This window comes from Poecilia reticulata, chromosome 22 (genome assembly GCF_904066995.2).
Source record: "Poecilia reticulata chromosome 22, P_reticulata-male-v2, whole genome shotgun sequence".
In the NCBI taxonomy this organism is placed as follows: Eukaryota; Metazoa; Chordata; class Actinopteri; order Cyprinodontiformes; family Poeciliidae; genus Poecilia; species Poecilia reticulata.
Genome location: NC_088851.1, coordinates 25028038 through 25046367, shown reverse-complemented (window position 1 = coordinate 25046367; position 18330 = coordinate 25028038). Strand labels below are relative to the sequence as shown.

The following is an 18330-nucleotide window of genomic DNA, read 5'->3' as shown; positions in this document are numbered from 1 at the left end:
AACGTTAGTCTGGGGAGAACGCAACGTTAGTCTGGGGAGAACGCAACGCCAGTCTGGGGAGAACGCAACGCCAGTCTGGGGAGAACGCAACGCCAGTCTGGGGAGAACGCAACGCCAGTCTGGGGAGAACGCAACGCCAGTCTGGGGAGAACGCAACGTTAGTCTGGGGAGAACGCAACGCCAGTCTGGGGAGAACGCAACGCCAGTCTGGGGAGAACGCAACGCCAGTCTGGGGAGAACGCAACGTTAGTCTGGAGAGAACGCAACGTTAGTCTGGAGAGAACGCAACGCCAGTCTGGGGAGAACGCAACGTTAGTCTGGGGAGAACGCAACGCCAGTCTGGGGAGAACGCAACGTTAGTCTGGGGAGAACGCAACGCCAGTCTGGAGAGAACGCAACGTTAGTCTGGAGAGAACGCAACGCCAGTCTGGGGAGAACGCAACGTTAGTCTGGGGAGAACGCAACGCCAGTCTGGGGAGAACGCAACGCCAGTCTGGGGAGAACGCAACGTTAGTCTGGGGAGAACGCAACGTTAGTCTGGGGAGAACGCAACGTTAGTCTGGGGAGAACGCAACGTTAGTCTGGAGAGAACGCAACGTTAGTCTGGGGAGAACGCAACGTTAGTCTGGGGAGAACGCAACGTTAGTCTGGAGAGAACGCAACGTTAGTCTGGAGAGAACGCAACGTTAGTCTGGGGAGAACGCAACGTTAGTCTGGAGAGAACGCAACGTTAGTCTGGAGAGAACGCAACGTTAGTCTGGGGAGAACGCAACGCCAGTCTGGGGAGAACGCAACGTTAGTCTGGGGAGAACGCAACGTTAGTCTGGGGAGAACGCAACGCCAGTCTAGAGAGAACGCAACGTTAGTCTGGGGAGAACGCAACGCCAGTCTGGGGAGAACGCAACGCCAGTCTAGAGAGAACGCAACGTTAGTCTGGGGAGAACGCAACGCCAGTCTAGAGAGAACGCAACGTTAGTCTGGGGAGAACGCAACGTTAGTCTGGGGAGAACGCAACGCCAGTCTAGAGAGAATGCAACGTTAGTCTGGAGAGAACGCAACGCTAGGATGATAAAAGCAGAACGGCTCGAGTTTCTGCTTGAGCCGTTCTGCTCGAGCAGAAACTTGCGAAACATTCAGCATGGGGAACGCAGCATGGGGAACGCAGCAGGGTTCTCACCATGCTGCAACATTAGTCTGGGATTTCAGATCCACAGCAATTTAAATCAGGCTGCAACCAGCGGCTACTTCAGCTTTAATCTATCAATTATTCTGATGATTTATTGATTTTATATGCAAAGTCATTTATATCAGGGTGGTTTTGAATTTTCTCCTTTATCTACCTGAAGATACTCCTCAAACTCTTCCCGCTTGGATGTCAGAAACTCGTAATTCTTGGGGCCAATTATTCTCTTGGAGGGCAACTGGGCATCTGGAAATGAACCTTTAAGGAGGATAAAACTGAAGAGTGAGTGAATATATAAAAAACTGAGAAGAAATTACATTTCAGTGGTTTACTTCTGGCTGCAGTTGGAAGTCTTTTTTAGACAAAATTATTTTAAAAAAATAACTCCAAATAATAAAAAATAACAATAACTTACCGTGAAACTCAGTGAGCTTTGATTCGAGGACGTAAAACTCCAGATATCTCCTGTAGACCGACCAGTGCTCGGTTTCATGACCCACTATTGGAAACCAAATATTAAAAATCAGGAAGTTGGACGAGAAATTTTTAATCAAAACTTAAAATTTGTCAAATGAATTATTCTGAGTACAATTTACAACACAAATTTGATTTAAAAAACTGTTGAGATTTACAGATCTATAAAGAAAAAAAATTTGAAGTTAATTTCTGAATTTGTCAGAAAAAATTCAGAAATTTTTAGATTTCAGAAATTTTCTAAAAGGATATTTTAAAGTTTGAAAATTGTAAAATTTGGCAGAAAAAAAATCTGAAATTGAGATTAATCTCATGAATTTTTTGTGAAATCTGGAACTTTCTGAGCTTCAAATGTCAAAAGTTTGCAAGAAAAAACTCAGGTATTTTTAGATTCATGAGTTTTCTCAGAAAAAAAGCACATTTCTGAGTTGCAAAGTCGAAAACCTGCGAGATTCGGATGTTTTTAAATTGTTCTCAGATAGATTGTAGAAATAACTTACACAGTAAAAACTGCTGGGTCAAATATGGACCGACCCGATGCTGGGGAGTTTTAACTCAACTGGGTTGACGGTTTGACCAACACACTGGGTTATGGCAACTGGAAATTTGAGTTTCAAAAGTCGAGAATTTGCAAGAAAAACCCCAGAAATGTTTAGATGATACAAAGAAATTTTTTATAGAAAAAACAAGGAAATTATAAAAAGTCCAAAATCTTCAAAGTCCAAAACTGGACAAGTCGAAAACTTGAGATTGTTGTTTTAGATTGTTCTTCTCCCCCTAGTGGCCCGGAGGACTTTTCATCTTGGGAAATTTTTGGCAAAAATGTATTACTATTTTTATTTTTTTTAACAATGCGCCATTGTGTATAAGTGACAATGTTTTTCTTAAATTTTCACAAAGTTTACAGAACCAGAAGCATAAATTTCCCTGAACGATGGCGCCAACTCCCTGAGTTGACCTGCTTTCCTGTCGTTGCGCTCCACGTCGATGCAGAAGACGGGAATCCTCTCTCGCTTCACGTCGTCGTCGTAGAAGTCGATGTACGGGATGGTGATGTTCCAGGCGGAGAGGTTTCGAGGCGTGCTGGGCGTGGACGCCGCCTCCATCGGCGAGTCGTCCTCCAGAACCATCATGGCTTCCTCGACCTTCAGTTGAAGATGCAGCAGGTGTCAGCCATTTTGTGACGCTTCAGTCTTCTCCCTCTCTCATTACCTAGTTTTCCTGTCACTTCCCTATCAAATAAAATCCACTACAGCCAATAAAACCTTTAAAAACAAATCTGCACTGCAAAAACACTAAATATTAAAAGTCAAAACTTTGCCAGAAAAAAAAATCTGAAATTTTGAGATGTATTTCAGAAATTGACTAGAAAAAAACTTGGAAATTTCTGAGTTTCAAAACTCAAAAAATGTTCCACCTATGAAACCCAGAAATTTGCAAGTATGTTCTAGAAAATTTTGGAGATTTTTTTCTCGCAAATTTTCCACTCTTCAATCTTAAAAAAAAAAAAAATCCAAGATTAATATCAGAATTTCAGGAAGGAAAGGAGAGAAGAAAGAAAGGAGAAACTAAAACCTGACATATTCTCCGTGAAAAACTTGCAACAGCGTCTGATTTCCTGCACTCAGTCTCGCCCCCTGGTGGCAGTGATCTGCCAGCCTGCAGATAATGAGCCGTACTTGATGAAATGTGCCCAGTGTTTTCCAGCTGAGGCAGCCGGTCTCACCATGTCGTCCTCTCCCTCCACCAGCCCGTAGGACGGCAGCATGGCGCCCTCCATGGTCGTGCTTTTGAACACTCCTTTGATCTTGCTGCCGATGCGGCTGATCCCGAACGACTCGCCCCTCTTCGACGTGTTCCTGCAGAGCCAAGAGGGCGGAGAGCGAATGATGACCGACCGACCGACCGAGGCGCCGCTTCAGCAGAGCGCATGCAGCCAGAGAGGAAGAACGACGCAGCAGAGGAGGGACGAAGCTACCCAAGACAAAATGCCACTTATCTTACAATGCCAAAAACTCTGCTGGCCCAAAGCAAAAACAGTTACAAAGCAGTGAGAATGTTGGCTTCACACGGTCCGATCCGGAAGCTTCGATCAGTAACAAAGGAGTTATGCTGGTATTAATCACAAAACAAAGCAGACACTCTGAATCTGGCAAAAACACAGAACATCACCAAGTGCTTTGGTCTGGATTCTACTGCAAATACCTGGAAATAAAACAAAAGTAAAAGTAACTTTTCAGCTACATGAAGAAGATTGTTTCAAGTCAAAACTTCCTTAATGTTGATTAAACAGAATGTTAGTTCAACTGACAGATTATTTCACTTGTTACAAGAAGTTTTTCCCATGAAATTATGAAATATATCAGGGCCATTGCATATGGAAACACATAGGAGCCAAAAAACTGATAAATATTTAGACTACTCACAAAAAACAAAACTTGGACATTAGAAAATATGAAAATTTGCTAGAAAAAACTTAAACTTTCTGAGTTTCAAAAGTCTAATATTTTCCAGAAAAATTCAAAAATTTTGAGATTAACTTCAGAAATTAAATAACTAAATAAAAAACTTGGACATTTCTAAGTTTGAAAAGTTTAAATTTTGCACAAAAAATAAAAAAATAAAATTCTAGAATTTTTCTTGAGAAAAACTCAAGTTTCAAATGTTGAAAACTTTCCACAATTTTTTTTGTGTTAAAATTTGTGAAAATTTTTTGACTTTTTAGATTCAGAAATGTTCAGGTTTTTTCTACAAAAAGTAAAAAAAAAAAAAAAAGTAAAACAATTTGGACTTTTAAACTGTCCTTGTTTTTTCCTAAAATAATTTCTGAGATTAATTTAAAATTTCTTAATTTTTTTGGTTGAAATTTTCTCCTTTTTTCTGTCTACAATGAACCCAAATCGCTGTCGGAATAACCTGCCAGTGGAACTAGTAATGTTTATCAATATTAATCAACTATTGACATAAAACACGCCCATATTTCCTGCTGAAAAGTTACCTTTAAGAAATTTGTGTCTAATTTTAAGAGCACTAAAATATTCCCACTAGAAACTAGACTAAAAATACTTGGCAAGATTTTGTGTTTTTGCAGTGTAGGTTGAGAAACAGAGCACATGGGATCAAACCCAATTAAAGAGACAAGTCACTGCATTGTTAGAAATAATAGGATAAAAACAGCTTTCCATGCAGTTGGCCTTCCATGCAGGCGTCTGGGTGGGACTGGGGTCACATGAGGGGACATGGAGGGGACATGGACGGCATGACATCACACAGATGGACCCTGACTTACTTGGGCGATGAGTGGCGGTGGGTTTGCGAGCCGTATGGGAAGTTTGTGAACGTGGACTGGGCATGGAGGGAGCTAAAGGATGCAGGTGAGGAGCTGCCAGAGGCGGTGAAGAGTGAGGACGGGGACTCGGGGCTCCAGTCCCAGGAGCTACAGGCAGAACAGGGCCGGGTCCCCCGCGGGGCCGGTGGGGGAGAGGACAGGGCAGGCAGTATGGTGGTCAGGGAATCACAGTGGACATTCAGGGTGCATTGACACGAGCCCTGTTTGGGCCGCTTTAACTCCAGTCCGTTTGCCTAGAAAGTCCGGTTCGGTTGGGGAGGTGAGCGCGCGAAATACAAATCTAGAAACCCTCGGTTCGGTTGAGGTGAACTCTGGTGCCGTTCGAATTTATACATGAACACCAAGTGGACCAGAGACTGCTCCAAAACCAGGAAGCGGACTACAGCACAAGGCATTCTGGGTAAAAACCAAAACAAACTCGCTAGCAAGCTAATGCTAGCCTTTTACCAACGGCAAAAGAGAAATCCTCCAACAGCTAAAATCTGATGCTACTTTATTTTTGATTACATTTCACAATCAGTGTCTACTTCTGAGGTTTTCATGTAATTTCCGTCAGTGGGTTTTTGGTGCAGCGCCCCCACAGGTGGGGAGGGGAACAACACAGAGGTCAACTCAACAACACAAAATGAGGGTCAGGCTACAGTTTTTTCTTTTTTATTATAAGAATAAAATCATAGTACTACGAGAATAAAGTCTAGTCTTAAGTCTACTAGAATAAGGTCATAATATTACTAGAGTACAGTCAGAGTTATACGAGAATAAATTAGAAATAACAAGACTAAAGTCTAAATAATACAAGAATAAAGCCATAATTTTAGCAGAATGAAGTTGTAAATGTATGGGAACTAACATTTTTGTAAAAAGTTACAAAAAGTGTATTATTCACGTTTTTTCTTATTAAAAAGAATTTCTCAAAATGTTTTTTTCTGATTAAACTCCATTTTAATTCTGCTAATATTGTGACTTTTTTCTTGAAATTAAACAAAAATCCTCATAGCCTGGCCCTGTTACATCATCGCACAACTTAAATCAGGGCTAATTGAAATAAAAGCCACTTGTTAAAAATATTTTCAGTCATTTATAATGTCTTTCTTATCCAATAAAGCAAGAAAATGTAAATGAAATCGTACCTGGTGTGAATAAAATCAGAGATTTTATGTTTAAGCCGCATCGCTCAGCCCTAACACGGTGTGAAAGCGAACTGCAGCAGCTGAAACTTTAGCAAATGCTGTGATTTTAGTCCCCAATCGAACCGATTCTACTTGGACCCTCAGGTGGGAAACGCCCTCAGTGACAAACAGGACACGGCGCTTCCTGGTGGACGGACACCGAGCAGAGGAGGTTTCCCCGCCACATTTATGAGGACGGTTAAAAGTATCCACCACTCATCAACTTTCCCACATTTTACCACCAATTTAATCCATTTCATTGGGATTTTACGTGAGAAACAGACGCCAGTTTTCTAAATCCCGACATTTTGTTTGGTAATGTTTGCAGCTTGGTGCAGCGTTTTGTTTTGCTCGTTGTCATTTATCTGCAAGTAGGAGCGGAAATTTATTGTGTCGTTTATCATTTATCGTCATAAATTTTCGATCATTGTAAGAATTTGATTTATCTTTGACACAATAAATTACCACACATTGTTCTCATGTGAGGTCAGATTTCTGGGAACTTTGTAGCTACTGAGAGCCATCTTGGTAGGCAGTTGCTATGGAGTTGCTATGACAACAATAAACAAGCTTAGAAGTAGCTCTCACCTTGTTCCTAACAATCTAAGTACTCCACAAACCTCTTTGTAATACTTAGATGAATATCAGTAATATTTACTGTAGTACTTGCTGCCAAACTAGAAAAAAGTACTTAATTAATGGAGCTAAGACAAATATATATAGTTTTGCGCTGCGCTTGCCTACCAACATGGCGCTGATCGCTTGATGCTATATGATTCAAAGAGGCTGGAAACAATTCACACTTTTCAGACGTGCATGGTTTTAATTCAGATCCCCAATTTGTTTGTCGATCACATAAAATCCCAGTAAAATACACTGGAAAAGTTAAATGGGTGTAAATACTTTCACAAGTCCTTCAATAGGATATTTTACACCAATGAGAATCAATGAATACACCAGTAAACCTACTTTCTTATCATTCATATTTAGGTTTTTAATAGATAATATCAATCAATAAGTGAAGCACACACACACAACAGCCATCTTTCTGAATCTCCCCACCAAATAAACTCTTATTTAGGAGTAAAATGTAGAATGTAATGAATTTATGAATGATTATTATACAGCTAAAATGCTAATGCTAATGCATTCGACAGTATTCTGAGCCAGCGCCCTGGTCAGGCAAGGAAGAAGCGTCTTTTATATGTTGCGTGCATCCCTGTTAAGCCAGTCACGGGTTTGGTCAGCACACTGATGCCTCATACTCACCGAATGTCATCCAAACTGACGCTATTTCTGGAACAATATGCACAAGGAGTTAGCTACCTACATACCATACGCCGTGACGTTAAAGTAGAGCTAGAGCGATCCAACCCCAAGTCTCTGGTAAAACTCTGTTGGTGCACTGCCTGTGGTTTTACAAAACACAGACCCTTTTTTAATGCACACATTATTTCCTTCAATCAAGATGTTTTGACTCGTCTCAATGAATTTCACAGAGAGACTGTTTTGGCTGCTGCAGCACCCCGTCTTTCTGTCGTGTGACCTGGGACTTTCCTAGATTGGTTTTTATTTAATTTTATTTATTTGATTAGGACAGTGCACGTTAGTCAACGTTACCACAACTCATGGCAGCATAAATATGGAGGAATTAGCACAAAAGCTAATTTAAACTGGTTTATGTCTGGAAGAGCTCCACAGAAAGCAGCTGAAACACAACATAATTACAACATAAAAATGAAAATATTAGTTCTATAAACTTATTTTGTAAGCCAAGTCTTCATCTGATTAACTGTGACATACTGAATTATCAACCAGATGTATAAAAACAGACCAAACATGCTAATGTTAGCGCTGAGCGGTTTTAAAGGCAACTCTGCCAAACACTGAAGAAATCTGACTTTGTCACTTATCTCATTATTCCGATTTAGTAAATATAAATTATTCTGGTAATCCTAGCTGATCTAAACAGGAAAGTTTAGTCTGATTTAATGTTAAATATTGAGAAAATGTTTTGTCTTTTTTACAGTGCATGTAAATATCCTAGTTTTAACTGTATTTTAGATGTAATCGTAAATATTTGAGACTAAAGTCGAATGATGTGAACATAAACGACGCAGCAGATAATAAATCAGAGATCCAGTGGGTCGTGACCTCTTAGTGGAGATTGCTATGATAAACAAAATCCCGCATGTTGAGTTTGGATGCTTCGTTGTATCTGATTTATTAATTAACATCCCCATCAAACTGTTACACTAAGTCATAGTTAATTTCTATTGATCTTTAGAGCTTTAAAAAGAAACCGATGGGAAGCTGCAACCTACCTGCTCATCTTTGAGTTCCTGGCCGGAGACTCCGCCCCCCTCAGAAGCTGACGAAAGTACTGCAGGAAAAAACTAAGTGAGTAAAAACCGCTTTGTGGGTTTGGTACAGCAAATAAACTAAAGCACTACATCGTCTAGTATTTAGAAATCAGATTTTTAAAAATTCTATTATTATTATTAACCTGAAAGAAATATGATAATAACTGCTGACTGCGGACAATGTCTGATGACAAGGCTGGAAACAGACATACATCTTTGAAAAGCAAAAGTGGAGCCTCCTGCACAACCAGCAAGAATGCAGCAAATGGTTTCTGGATAGTAAGTCAACAACAAAACACGTGTCTTTTCCAGCAGCCATTGTACAGAGCACACAGCGGTAAAACCAACTGACCAAATGTGCTGCAGCTCAATTTGGGTTGCTAGGTAGCGGGCAGATCTCTGCTGGGGTTGCTAGGTAGCGGGCAGAACTCTGCTGGGGTTGCTAGGTAGCGGGCAGAACTCTGCTGGGGTTGCTAGGTAACAAGCTTTGCTTGTCTGGGGTCACTAGGTGAGGGACAGTTTCTGCTGATATTCCATAAAAACAGTAACTTACTGCCAGAAAAGGGCTGGGTGTTTGTTTTTAAGTGCCTGGGCCGTTTTTAGAAGCGGTTTAGAACCAAATGGAAGTACAAAAATGTGTAAAAAGTGAATTTTTCAAAATATGTCTCCATTAAAAATCTTTTTATTGACTTAAGATTGAAGGCCTGTGGTGAAACCTTTGATTTGCTGCTTCAGTTACTGACCTCGTCGCTGTGACAGAACATCGGGGTGAAAACATTTTCCAGGAGCGACAGAACGTGCTCATAGGCTTCAAACAGACACCTCATGGTCTGCAGTTTCACCACCTCTGCATACGGGCCCTCCGCAACTGCGACCACACAGAAAAAGAGATGCATGCAATTGATCTGTTAGATTTTAATATAAAAAGAATAAAATATCTCATTTAACTTACCGTCTTATCAGACTCACATGATTATAACAATGGCCAGAAAAGCGAGTTTCATTACAAATATGCGCAAAACTTTGACAATATTCTACTAATTTAAAGAAAAAAAACATAATTGTGGCATTTCCGTTAAATAAGAAACATGTGAATAAGTTTGTTCACAAGTTAAGTCATCAAGAAACATGTCACTCCATCTTCATCCACCCATTTCCTGTCGTCTTCTTCGTCTTTTCAGCCAGTAGTAACATCCTGTTGAATCATGTGACTCATGTGTTGTGGAAAAAAGAGTTTCTATTGCAGTTTTGCAAAATAAAATCAATTTTGTTACGGCCAAAAAAACACCTAATCCTACCAGTAAAATTTTTAATAAAAAAAACAAGAGAGAAAATCTGAGCACAGACTTAAAGCGTCAGAGAATCTGACAGTTTTTGGCAAAAGTAAAGAAAAAATATCAAAGAGTCCATAACAGCAACTTAAATCCACTAAAGGTAAATTAAATGTGCTTTTCTGAAAGAGTTCAGGGTTACGTACTGTTCCTGATTTCCTCCACTATGAATGGGTCGAAGCGGATCTTGTCGATGCTCTCGTCCAAGCAGTAAGTCTCGTAGATCTTCTTCACCTCTTCATGCAGCATCATCTTCTCCGAGTCCGACAGCTCCGGGCACAAAATCCTGTCGTTGAATTCCTCTGGGAAGTCGGGAAAGTCAGACACAACCGAGTCACTGTGTGCAAGACTGAACAGCAGCTGGCACATCGATCGAATATCGATACCAAGGTAAGTATTGGTATCGGATAAACATTTTTATTTACAGTTTCTCTTCCATATGCAGAAATTAAAATGGCAAATATCAAGAGCTTACATTTAAATGTTTGCATTCAAAATGTTTGCTTTCTTTCAAATACAATCTGTCTAATTTCCCCATAAGTGCAATTTTATCATCATCTATTCAGCTGAAAAATAAAACACTTTTGTAAAGATACATACCTAAAATTAAAACTGGCCTAACATTCTACCTTGAACAGGTTAGGAAAGGTCTGCAGGTCACACAAAACATCTCCATTACACTTTTTTCACAAATTCATTTTCACAACGGCTTTTTTTTCCAGAAGCCATTGTACAGCGCATACAGCATACAGAAGCAGTCAAGACCCAAACGAAAGTACAAAAATGTGCAAAATGTGAATTTATTCTCCACATTTTCAAATTATTCAATGACAAAGCCATTTTTTTCAATATTGGATATATTGGCCCTGTATTTTTCTTATACTTGGTGTCAGAAAAATTGCAATGATCTCCTCCCTGCAGAAGGTGAAATAATTGACCTGATTGTGTCCAGGTGTGAACAGGAAACACTCACCTACGGCGAGACAGAACTGGAGGACGTGAACGGCTCCTTCCTGTTTGAGGAAGTTCATGAAACGAAAGAGGAGGTCCTGCTGCTCTCTGATTTCCTTCAGCTCCAGCTTGAGCACCTGGTGCAGGAAGAAGCAGACGGTTTAGGTGCTTATTTGGTGATATAGCTAATAATTTATCAATATTCAAAATGAAGAACAAACACTCACTGAGGGCTTTTTGTTACGAGAGTCTGAATATTTCTGTAAAAATGGAACCAGTGCTGAAGTTGGTTCTGTTGCTTCTTCAGGCTAAAGAGGCAAAAATACAGTAAATTCATTATTACACAAAGGCTTCCTGTTGGCAGATATTAAACTATAACTATAGTACAATACAAACATACTTTACATTTTATGCACACTTCTGTATTAAAAATAGGGATTCACTTATCGATTAGTTGTTATTTCTGTTGTTTTGTTTATTTATTTTGGACATTTAAAATGTCTTTCAGTTCCAGTGGACATGCTCAGTAGAATTTAATGATCTTTGATCATGTGTTCTTGCATTACAGCAGTGGTTCCCAAACTTTTTCTCCTGCGCCCCCCCAGGAGAAAAACATTTTCTGCCCCCCCCCCCCCCTATGGATTACAAATGGCTGTCTGGTTGAACGACGTGTGGGAGAAGGAGGGGGGAAGACGACTTTTTGGGGGCAAAATGAATGTAGGTAGCTGAACATGGACAACAACATCAGTAGCCTACAGGCTACTTGTTGACAAGCTGTATTGATATTAGCTAGCTAGTCATCTTTTAGCTAACTTTACCTGCATCCAGCAACTTTATTCCTTTATTCAACTCAGTCGGTTAGTTTGGGGGAAAAACTGAAAAGTTCTTTGCGTTTTGCTGGTTTGCTGCCATGATCCTAACACACCTGTGCAGCTCCGCACAGCAGCAGCAGGTCTCCTTCACTGCCGCACAGGTGTAAACCCAGCGCGAGCGTCATGGCGCTCATGTTGCGTTTAAAGGTGGCTCGGAAAAACAGGTTACCACATGTTAACAACTGATGAACTACTTTTAACTGCTGATAAAAGTGACAGAGGACACAGATATGGGAAGTGCGGAAGCCCCTACTGTATCAAATTGACATAGGAATAACAGAGAGTTGGCCATTCAAAGGTAAAAACCCAGCGCATACAGCGTTCATGTTTTTTTTTTCATCCAGACGGTTCCTCGCCCCCCCCCCCCCTGCAATGGCACGGCGCCCCACAGTTTGGGAACCTCTGCATTACAGTGACCTGACAGTATCAATTAGAAAAAAACATCTGAATCCACCAATCAGATTAGCTAGCTGTCTAGTTAACTAGCTACAAAGTTAGATAAATACTGTATTGATCGTTTTTCAAACATCTGTGATCAGCCAGCAAACTGCAGCCGGTGCACCTCTGATCCTAAATGTCATATTCTCTATTAACTGTAAGCAAAAAACGGCCATAATTAACAGATATAAAGGGTTGAACGCAGTCTATGTAATTAATCTATAGCATGGGTTTCAATAGATGTGTTTTTATTGACTGTATAATTCGTAATTTTGAAAATAAATTTGCTTAATGGAAACACGGAAATTTTTTTTAAAAAGTTTCAAAGTTGTGTGTTTTGTGGCAATGGGAAAAGTTTTTTCACATCGCATTTAACAGAAGCACCACAAATGTAAAATTAGTGTTTATCAACAGTGTTTTGCTTACATTTGTAATGGCAAGGCTGCTTCTCACTCAAATAAATTAACTGTATTCTTATTTATTAAATAAGTTTGTAAATAAATCATAAACTACATCCACTCTGCAACATCAGAAATAAAAAACACGTTGGTGAAATTTGATCAAAGGTTGAACGTACTCACAGGGGAATTGTCGATAAATATTAAAATTAAATGATTCACTGTGTCCTGCAAGGGAAACAAACATATTTTCTATCAGCAGGAGGTTTAAAGTGACAGCAGCTCCAAATGGATCTGAACTCACCGGGTCGGCCAGGTAGTCCATCGAAGGCAGGAAGACAGAACCGGCCAGAACTTCTCTGATCAGCAGAGTCAGAGATCTGTTGGAGACGATAAAACGAAATCCTTCAAGACAACAACAGCCGAGTGTTCACACCCACTCAGCAGGCAGACTGTTGCTCTTCTGAGGGGGATGAATAAATTACAATAAAATAGACTAAACAGTTTGGCTGTATGGGTTTGACATGTTTGTAATAGTAAAATATCTTAACTTTATGGAAAAATTAGGGGGGAAAAGCAGCCAAAAGAAGTAGAGGAAGAATCAGGTGGGATCAAATCTAACTTTATAACTGAAGGGAACTGAAATTTCACTGCAAAAAACACTAAATCTTATTAAAGTATCCATATTTCTGTTTAGTTTCCAGTGCAAATATCTGAATATGTTTATAATAAGAGAAAACTAACTTACAAGCAACTTTTCATCAACATGTAGGAGCTTGTTTTAAGATGAAAAACTCAACGTCCATTGGCAGATTATTTCACTTATAACACTGGAAAGATGTCTTATTAAAGAAATAATCTACCAGTGAATCAAGTACATTTCCATCAATATTAAGGAATTATTAACCAAACTCACATAGCTAGCTGAAAAGTTACTTGTAACTTAGTTTTGTCTTATTTTAAGATATTTGTTCTTGAACCTAAACAAAAATATCTCGCAAGATTTTTTTGTTTTTGCAGTGAAGGATTCAGGTTGGTTTCTTTCAAAACGTTTGATATATTTAAACAAGTTTAATAAGTCAAATAAAAGCTGATTTGGGTGCAGAAAAGTCGGCTTTTCAGTAAAAAATCCTGGATTTACGAGATTCTACTTATTATAAGAGTTTGGTTATAAAAACAAATACTTTGTGCTGTACTTAAATTTGATGTCAAAAATAATTTTACCCTGATTAAAGTAATTATTTTTTTATCATTCTTGAACTGCAGTTGTGGACCAAAGAATAAATCAGTCCATGGGCCACAAACGGGCCAGGAGCCGCACTTTGGACACCCTGCTTTATTTGGTAATTAAACTCACATTTTTTGCATTGGAGACACAAACTTTAATGTATTTTTGTTAGATTTTATGAAAGAAAAAAATCCAAGCAATGCAAGCTTTAAAATGTGAAGGAAAGAAGATATTAAATGTATTATTTTTAAATAAAAATACACATTACGTTGCATGTGTGTGAATTCGGCCATCTTTTTTATAGATCCACATTTTGTTGTAATTCCATCTGAACACATAGACTTTTGCTCATTCTTATTTGGAGATTAATTTAAATAAAAAAGGATTCATTTACGTGGCAGTTTGTATATTTTGTGCCGCAGCGGTGCGCTACCTGCAGTCTGTGCCTTTGGGCGGCAGGATGTAGGGGAAAAGTATCTCAGTCAGCTTCCTCAGGTAGAGGAGTTCATCTCTGCGGCTGCGCAGCGCCACGTGGAGATCCGGACCGAACTCGTCCAGCGCCGCTTGTTGAAGATGCTCTGCGTTCTTCACTGCTCCGGACAACAAAACGTAAAGTTACACCTGCAGTACCGATCGCCACCTACAGGAGGCAGTGTGCTGAAACCGGGAATACCTTTCTGCCTGGCTTTGCTGATGATTTCAATGTGTTTCATGGAAACTTTCAGGAGCTTTCTAGTGATGAGCGAAGCCACATCCACCTTTGAGGAAACAGAGAGAAATAAGATAAAATCTAATAATAAAAATAGTAATAATGTTAGGATTTGTTACCTTTTGAATTCGGCGGACCAAGACAGCGGCGAGGAAGCGCAACGTCACCCTCAGCTCATCAACAAATGAGTCGTCATCTGTGATTTCTCTGGAAGACGTCATTCAGTCACTTCAAATCGAGCAGCATCGCATTTTACACCCAAATATAAATGTTAAAGGTACTAGAATGGCTCTATGGGTGATTCAAAACATATTCATCAAGTTTTTTTTACCCAAGTAATGAGATTTCAGTCTGTTTAGTTCTGCCTATTTTGAGCTCTTTTCAGAATGAGCGGTAAAACCGGCTGAACAAACGTTGCTAGGTAACAGCTTTGGGCTCTGCTGGGGTTGCTAGGCAACGACGTTGGGCTCTGCTGGGGTTGCTAGGTGACGCCACAGTGTGCGGTCACATTCTTGGGATTTTGAAACAAACAAAATGTATTTACTTATTACCAAAAAAATGGCTGGCTGTTTTATTTTTAAGCACTTTGGCTGTTTTTAGAAGCAGTTGAGACCCAAATGGAAGTATAACAAAACAATAAAAAAAATGTATTTTTCATAATACGTCCCCCTTTAGCATAAAAAAAAAAACCTACCTGTACCAGGGATATACCACATTCTCTAAGACAAGCTCCAGAATCTGTGAAAAATAAAAAATATGACATGAGATCAGTGGATTCAAAGCAGCTTTTATTGTTTAACTGTAATGTCACACCTCAGATAGAGAAGCGTCCACCTTCGAGGGTATTTTCAGGTCAAGCCATGGCTGATAGTTTTCCAGCAACAAAGTCGGTCTGGGAAGCAAAAAAATCACAGAATTACACACAAAGAAGAGCTAAAGTCATTTCTGACCACTACTAGTAGTTTTTATTTTCTTTGTCTCCAAATTAGTTTCTTTATTTCAGGGATGTCCAAACTTTTTGTCATGTTTCCATAAATCAATCAAGCACAGACAGTAATCAAATTTTTATTTTTTTTGTAAGAAGGGGATTCATCATACATCCAAAATGTAAAACTGATTTTGCAAGTTTGCTGTATTAAAATAAATGTATTTAGATTTCACATTCTTTTTGGCTTGATTACAAAAACAGGATTTTGGTCAAAATATTTTCTATATTTAGCCGAGTTTAATAAATTAAATAAAAGTTGATTTGGGTGCAGCAAAGTCGGCTTTTCACTCAAGTTTTGTTCAAGTTTTACTCGAGATGTGATGAAGTCATACCTGTGTCTTTTGCATTTAATCTTTCCACATACAGCACAGCTGTGGCCCAAAGGAAACAGCTCCTGCTGGAAGGACTGAGGGAGAAATTTACTCACATTATTAACCTGTTACAGTAACAAAGTGAAATCTGAGTTTTACAACAGCATGTCCGGGTCATTAGATGAAACATTTTTCCAGCAAAAAAATATGGGAATTTCAAATCTTTTTGATTTTTCAAACTTGGAAGTCTCCCGTGTTTTTTCTGGAAATTTTCTGATATTGGTCTCATAATTTCTAAGTTTCCACTCACAAATTTTCAACTTTTAAAACGCAGAAATTTCCTCGTTTCTTTTTCAGAAAATTTTTGAGATCAGTATCAAAATTTCTGAAATTTTTGGTGGAAAATTTACTCTTCCTTTTTGATTTTGTAATCTAGGTCGCAGAAGTCTGACCAACCTTTGTTTTTGGTTTAATGGACACGAATATGTTTGGCAGCAGCGACTCGGGACCCAGTGAGCAGTAAAATGTAACCACACCCGCCAGGAAGGACCAAAACACCATGATAATATGAATATATCTACAAACAAAACAAATCACATCATTAGTTATCACATGCCAAACAAACATTACGTCATCCCAGGTCAACATGTGATGCGTTCAGGGACCCCGAGCGGCGTTCACTTGCCTGTTTAGCAGCAGAGTGGTCAGCAGTAAGAGCAGCAGGAGAAAACAGAAAACTGGGTATTGCCTGCCGAGCTCCCTGACCCGGTCCAGCTTCATCCCGCGGCTCGTCAGCTGCAGAAAAGCTCTGATGCTGCCCATCTTCCCTATAACCCATGAAAACAAAAACACGCTGCAGCGTCGGGTTCTGGGAAATTTACTGCAGTTTATTCATCAGTCCAACACTTACCGCCGGTTTACGGCCGAGCAGAGGCAGGAAAATGACACAAAGGTTGCTGGATGGTTGGATGATCAGCGCAGGCGTGGTGCCCGTCTGCAGCTGTTGGGATTAAGATCACGCAGCATGGTTCCTCCGAGAGCTGCGGGTCTAATGGCTGCGGTGCTGGCTGTCAGCCCGGTCCGTGGAGGGGCTGCTGCCTGGTTGTCAACACCGGAGACGCGTGATGTCACCGCGCTCGCCGCCAGTCCGGCCTCTGGCTCCTGTAGTTCTCACCAACACCAAACACTACACCATCCCATGAGGACTTTTTTTCTTCATCTGGGTATGTTCGCAAATCATGACTGCGGTCAAATCATGAGGTGCTAAAATATCCGGACATGTTTTAAAAAGTTGATATTCCATTAAGTAAGTCATACAAATTTAAGCTAAATAAGTTATTTCTCTTCTTTGTGTTCAGAAAAGATACGAAAATAATATTTGTTTTGATTCGTTTTAATATTTTTAAACAATAATAATAAACATTATTCAGTGGTGCCTCCAAGGGGTGGCAATGTGGGGCCATGGCCCCTGCTTGAAAAACACTGCCACCCAATACTTAGTTCCCACAAGTCTGAACCGAAAGTGATTCATGGCATCTTAGTAGGCAAGGGTACGCACAACAAAAATAAAATATGTGGGCACTCTTCACCAGTGTGCACATGGAAAACTTCACCATGGAGGAGCTTTGCAGCTTTAAATCCACAGACGTATACAATCAATGTTTAAGTGGATTTGTAAAGGATATATGACCACTTCACATGAACGACCAGGTTCTGGTGACTGGCAGAGTGAGTACATGTTGTAACATACACATAGGCTGCATGTCCGCCTTAGCTTGCAGGTAAAAGGTAATTTTATTTATATAGCACATTTTCAACAAGGTAATTCAAAGTGTCTTGTTGCTACGTTAGCTAAGCTAATTTTGGTAGTTCAGCAGTAAGTACAACAGTAAATAATGGTTAGAGTACTCAAAAATTGTGATCTAGTAATAGTTATGTACTTATCTTATTTGTAAGTTAAATAGGAACCAGGTGAGAGCAAGTTCTAAGCTTGTGGTTTGTTTATTGTTGTTATAGCAACTTCCTGCCAAGATGGCTGCCAGTTAAAGTTCCCAAAAGTGTGGCACATCACATGAGAACTGATGTATAGAAAGTTTTCAGGTGATGTCACTTCCAGGAACTTTGTATCTGGCAGTCATCTTAGTAGGTACCAAAATAACTGTCATGACAGTTGCTATGGTGTTGCTATGACAACAATAAAAAAGTCAAGCTCAGTAGTTCTCTCCTCATTCCTATTATAACTTATTTGATCAAAATGTTTGAGTACCTCTAGTATTACAAAAATATCTGTGATATTTACCGTAGTACTTACTGAGCTAAAATGGACATGTAGCCTACTAGCATGTTACTACATGTACTGACAGTCACCAGAACCTTGTTATTCATGTGAAGAGTTTGAAATCCATTGAAACGTTGTGGTTCATCTAGGCTTTGCGCTGCACTTGCCTACCAAGATGGCGCAGATTCCTTCTGGTTCAGACTTGTAGGAACTATGTACACACCCTCTACAGAATCATGTTCAAGGGCACAACTACAACTTTTAAATCCAAATGTTGAATTCAACTCA

The 18330-nt window shown here is 39.7% G+C and overlaps 1 protein-coding gene across 7 annotated transcripts in view; it reads right to left on the bottom strand.

Annotated features, from left to right (window-relative positions):
• LOC103458807 (sorting nexin-14) overlaps positions 1-16921 on the bottom strand; it is a 30126-nt gene extending 13205 nt beyond the window's left edge. Inside the window, exons 1-22 of one of the 7 annotated variants that reach the window (XM_008399870.3) lie at positions 16675-16921; positions 16450-16591; positions 16221-16341; positions 15786-15859; positions 15279-15357; positions 15160-15203; positions 14585-14672; positions 14430-14514; positions 14190-14346; positions 12833-12908; positions 12712-12756; positions 11048-11128; positions 10843-10957; positions 10016-10171; positions 9282-9406; positions 8500-8558; positions 7445-7471; positions 4947-5093; positions 3384-3516; positions 2616-2802; positions 1599-1682; positions 1341-1441 (exon numbers count right to left, since the gene is read on the bottom strand). In XM_008399870.3, the coding sequence (XP_008398092.2) occupies positions 1341-1441; positions 1599-1682; positions 2616-2802; positions 3384-3516; positions 4947-5093; positions 7445-7471; positions 8500-8558; positions 9282-9406; positions 10016-10171; positions 10843-10957; positions 11048-11128; positions 12712-12756; positions 12833-12908; positions 14190-14346; positions 14430-14514; positions 14585-14672; positions 15160-15203; positions 15279-15357; positions 15786-15859; positions 16221-16341; positions 16450-16586 (2121 nt within the window). In that variant the 5' untranslated portion in view covers positions 16587-16591; positions 16675-16921. The remainder of the gene's footprint in view (positions 1-1340; positions 1442-1598; positions 1683-2615; positions 2803-3383; positions 3517-4946; positions 5094-7444; positions 7472-8499; positions 8559-9281; positions 9407-10015; positions 10172-10842; positions 10958-11047; positions 11129-12711; positions 12757-12832; positions 12909-14189; positions 14347-14429; positions 14515-14584; positions 14673-15159; positions 15204-15278; positions 15358-15785; positions 15860-16220; positions 16342-16449; positions 16592-16674) is intronic. The other 6 variants (XM_008399869.3, XM_008399873.3, XM_017302529.2 and 3 more) reach the window with 6 other exon arrangements.
• Between the last annotated feature and the right edge of the window lie 1409 nt (positions 16922-18330).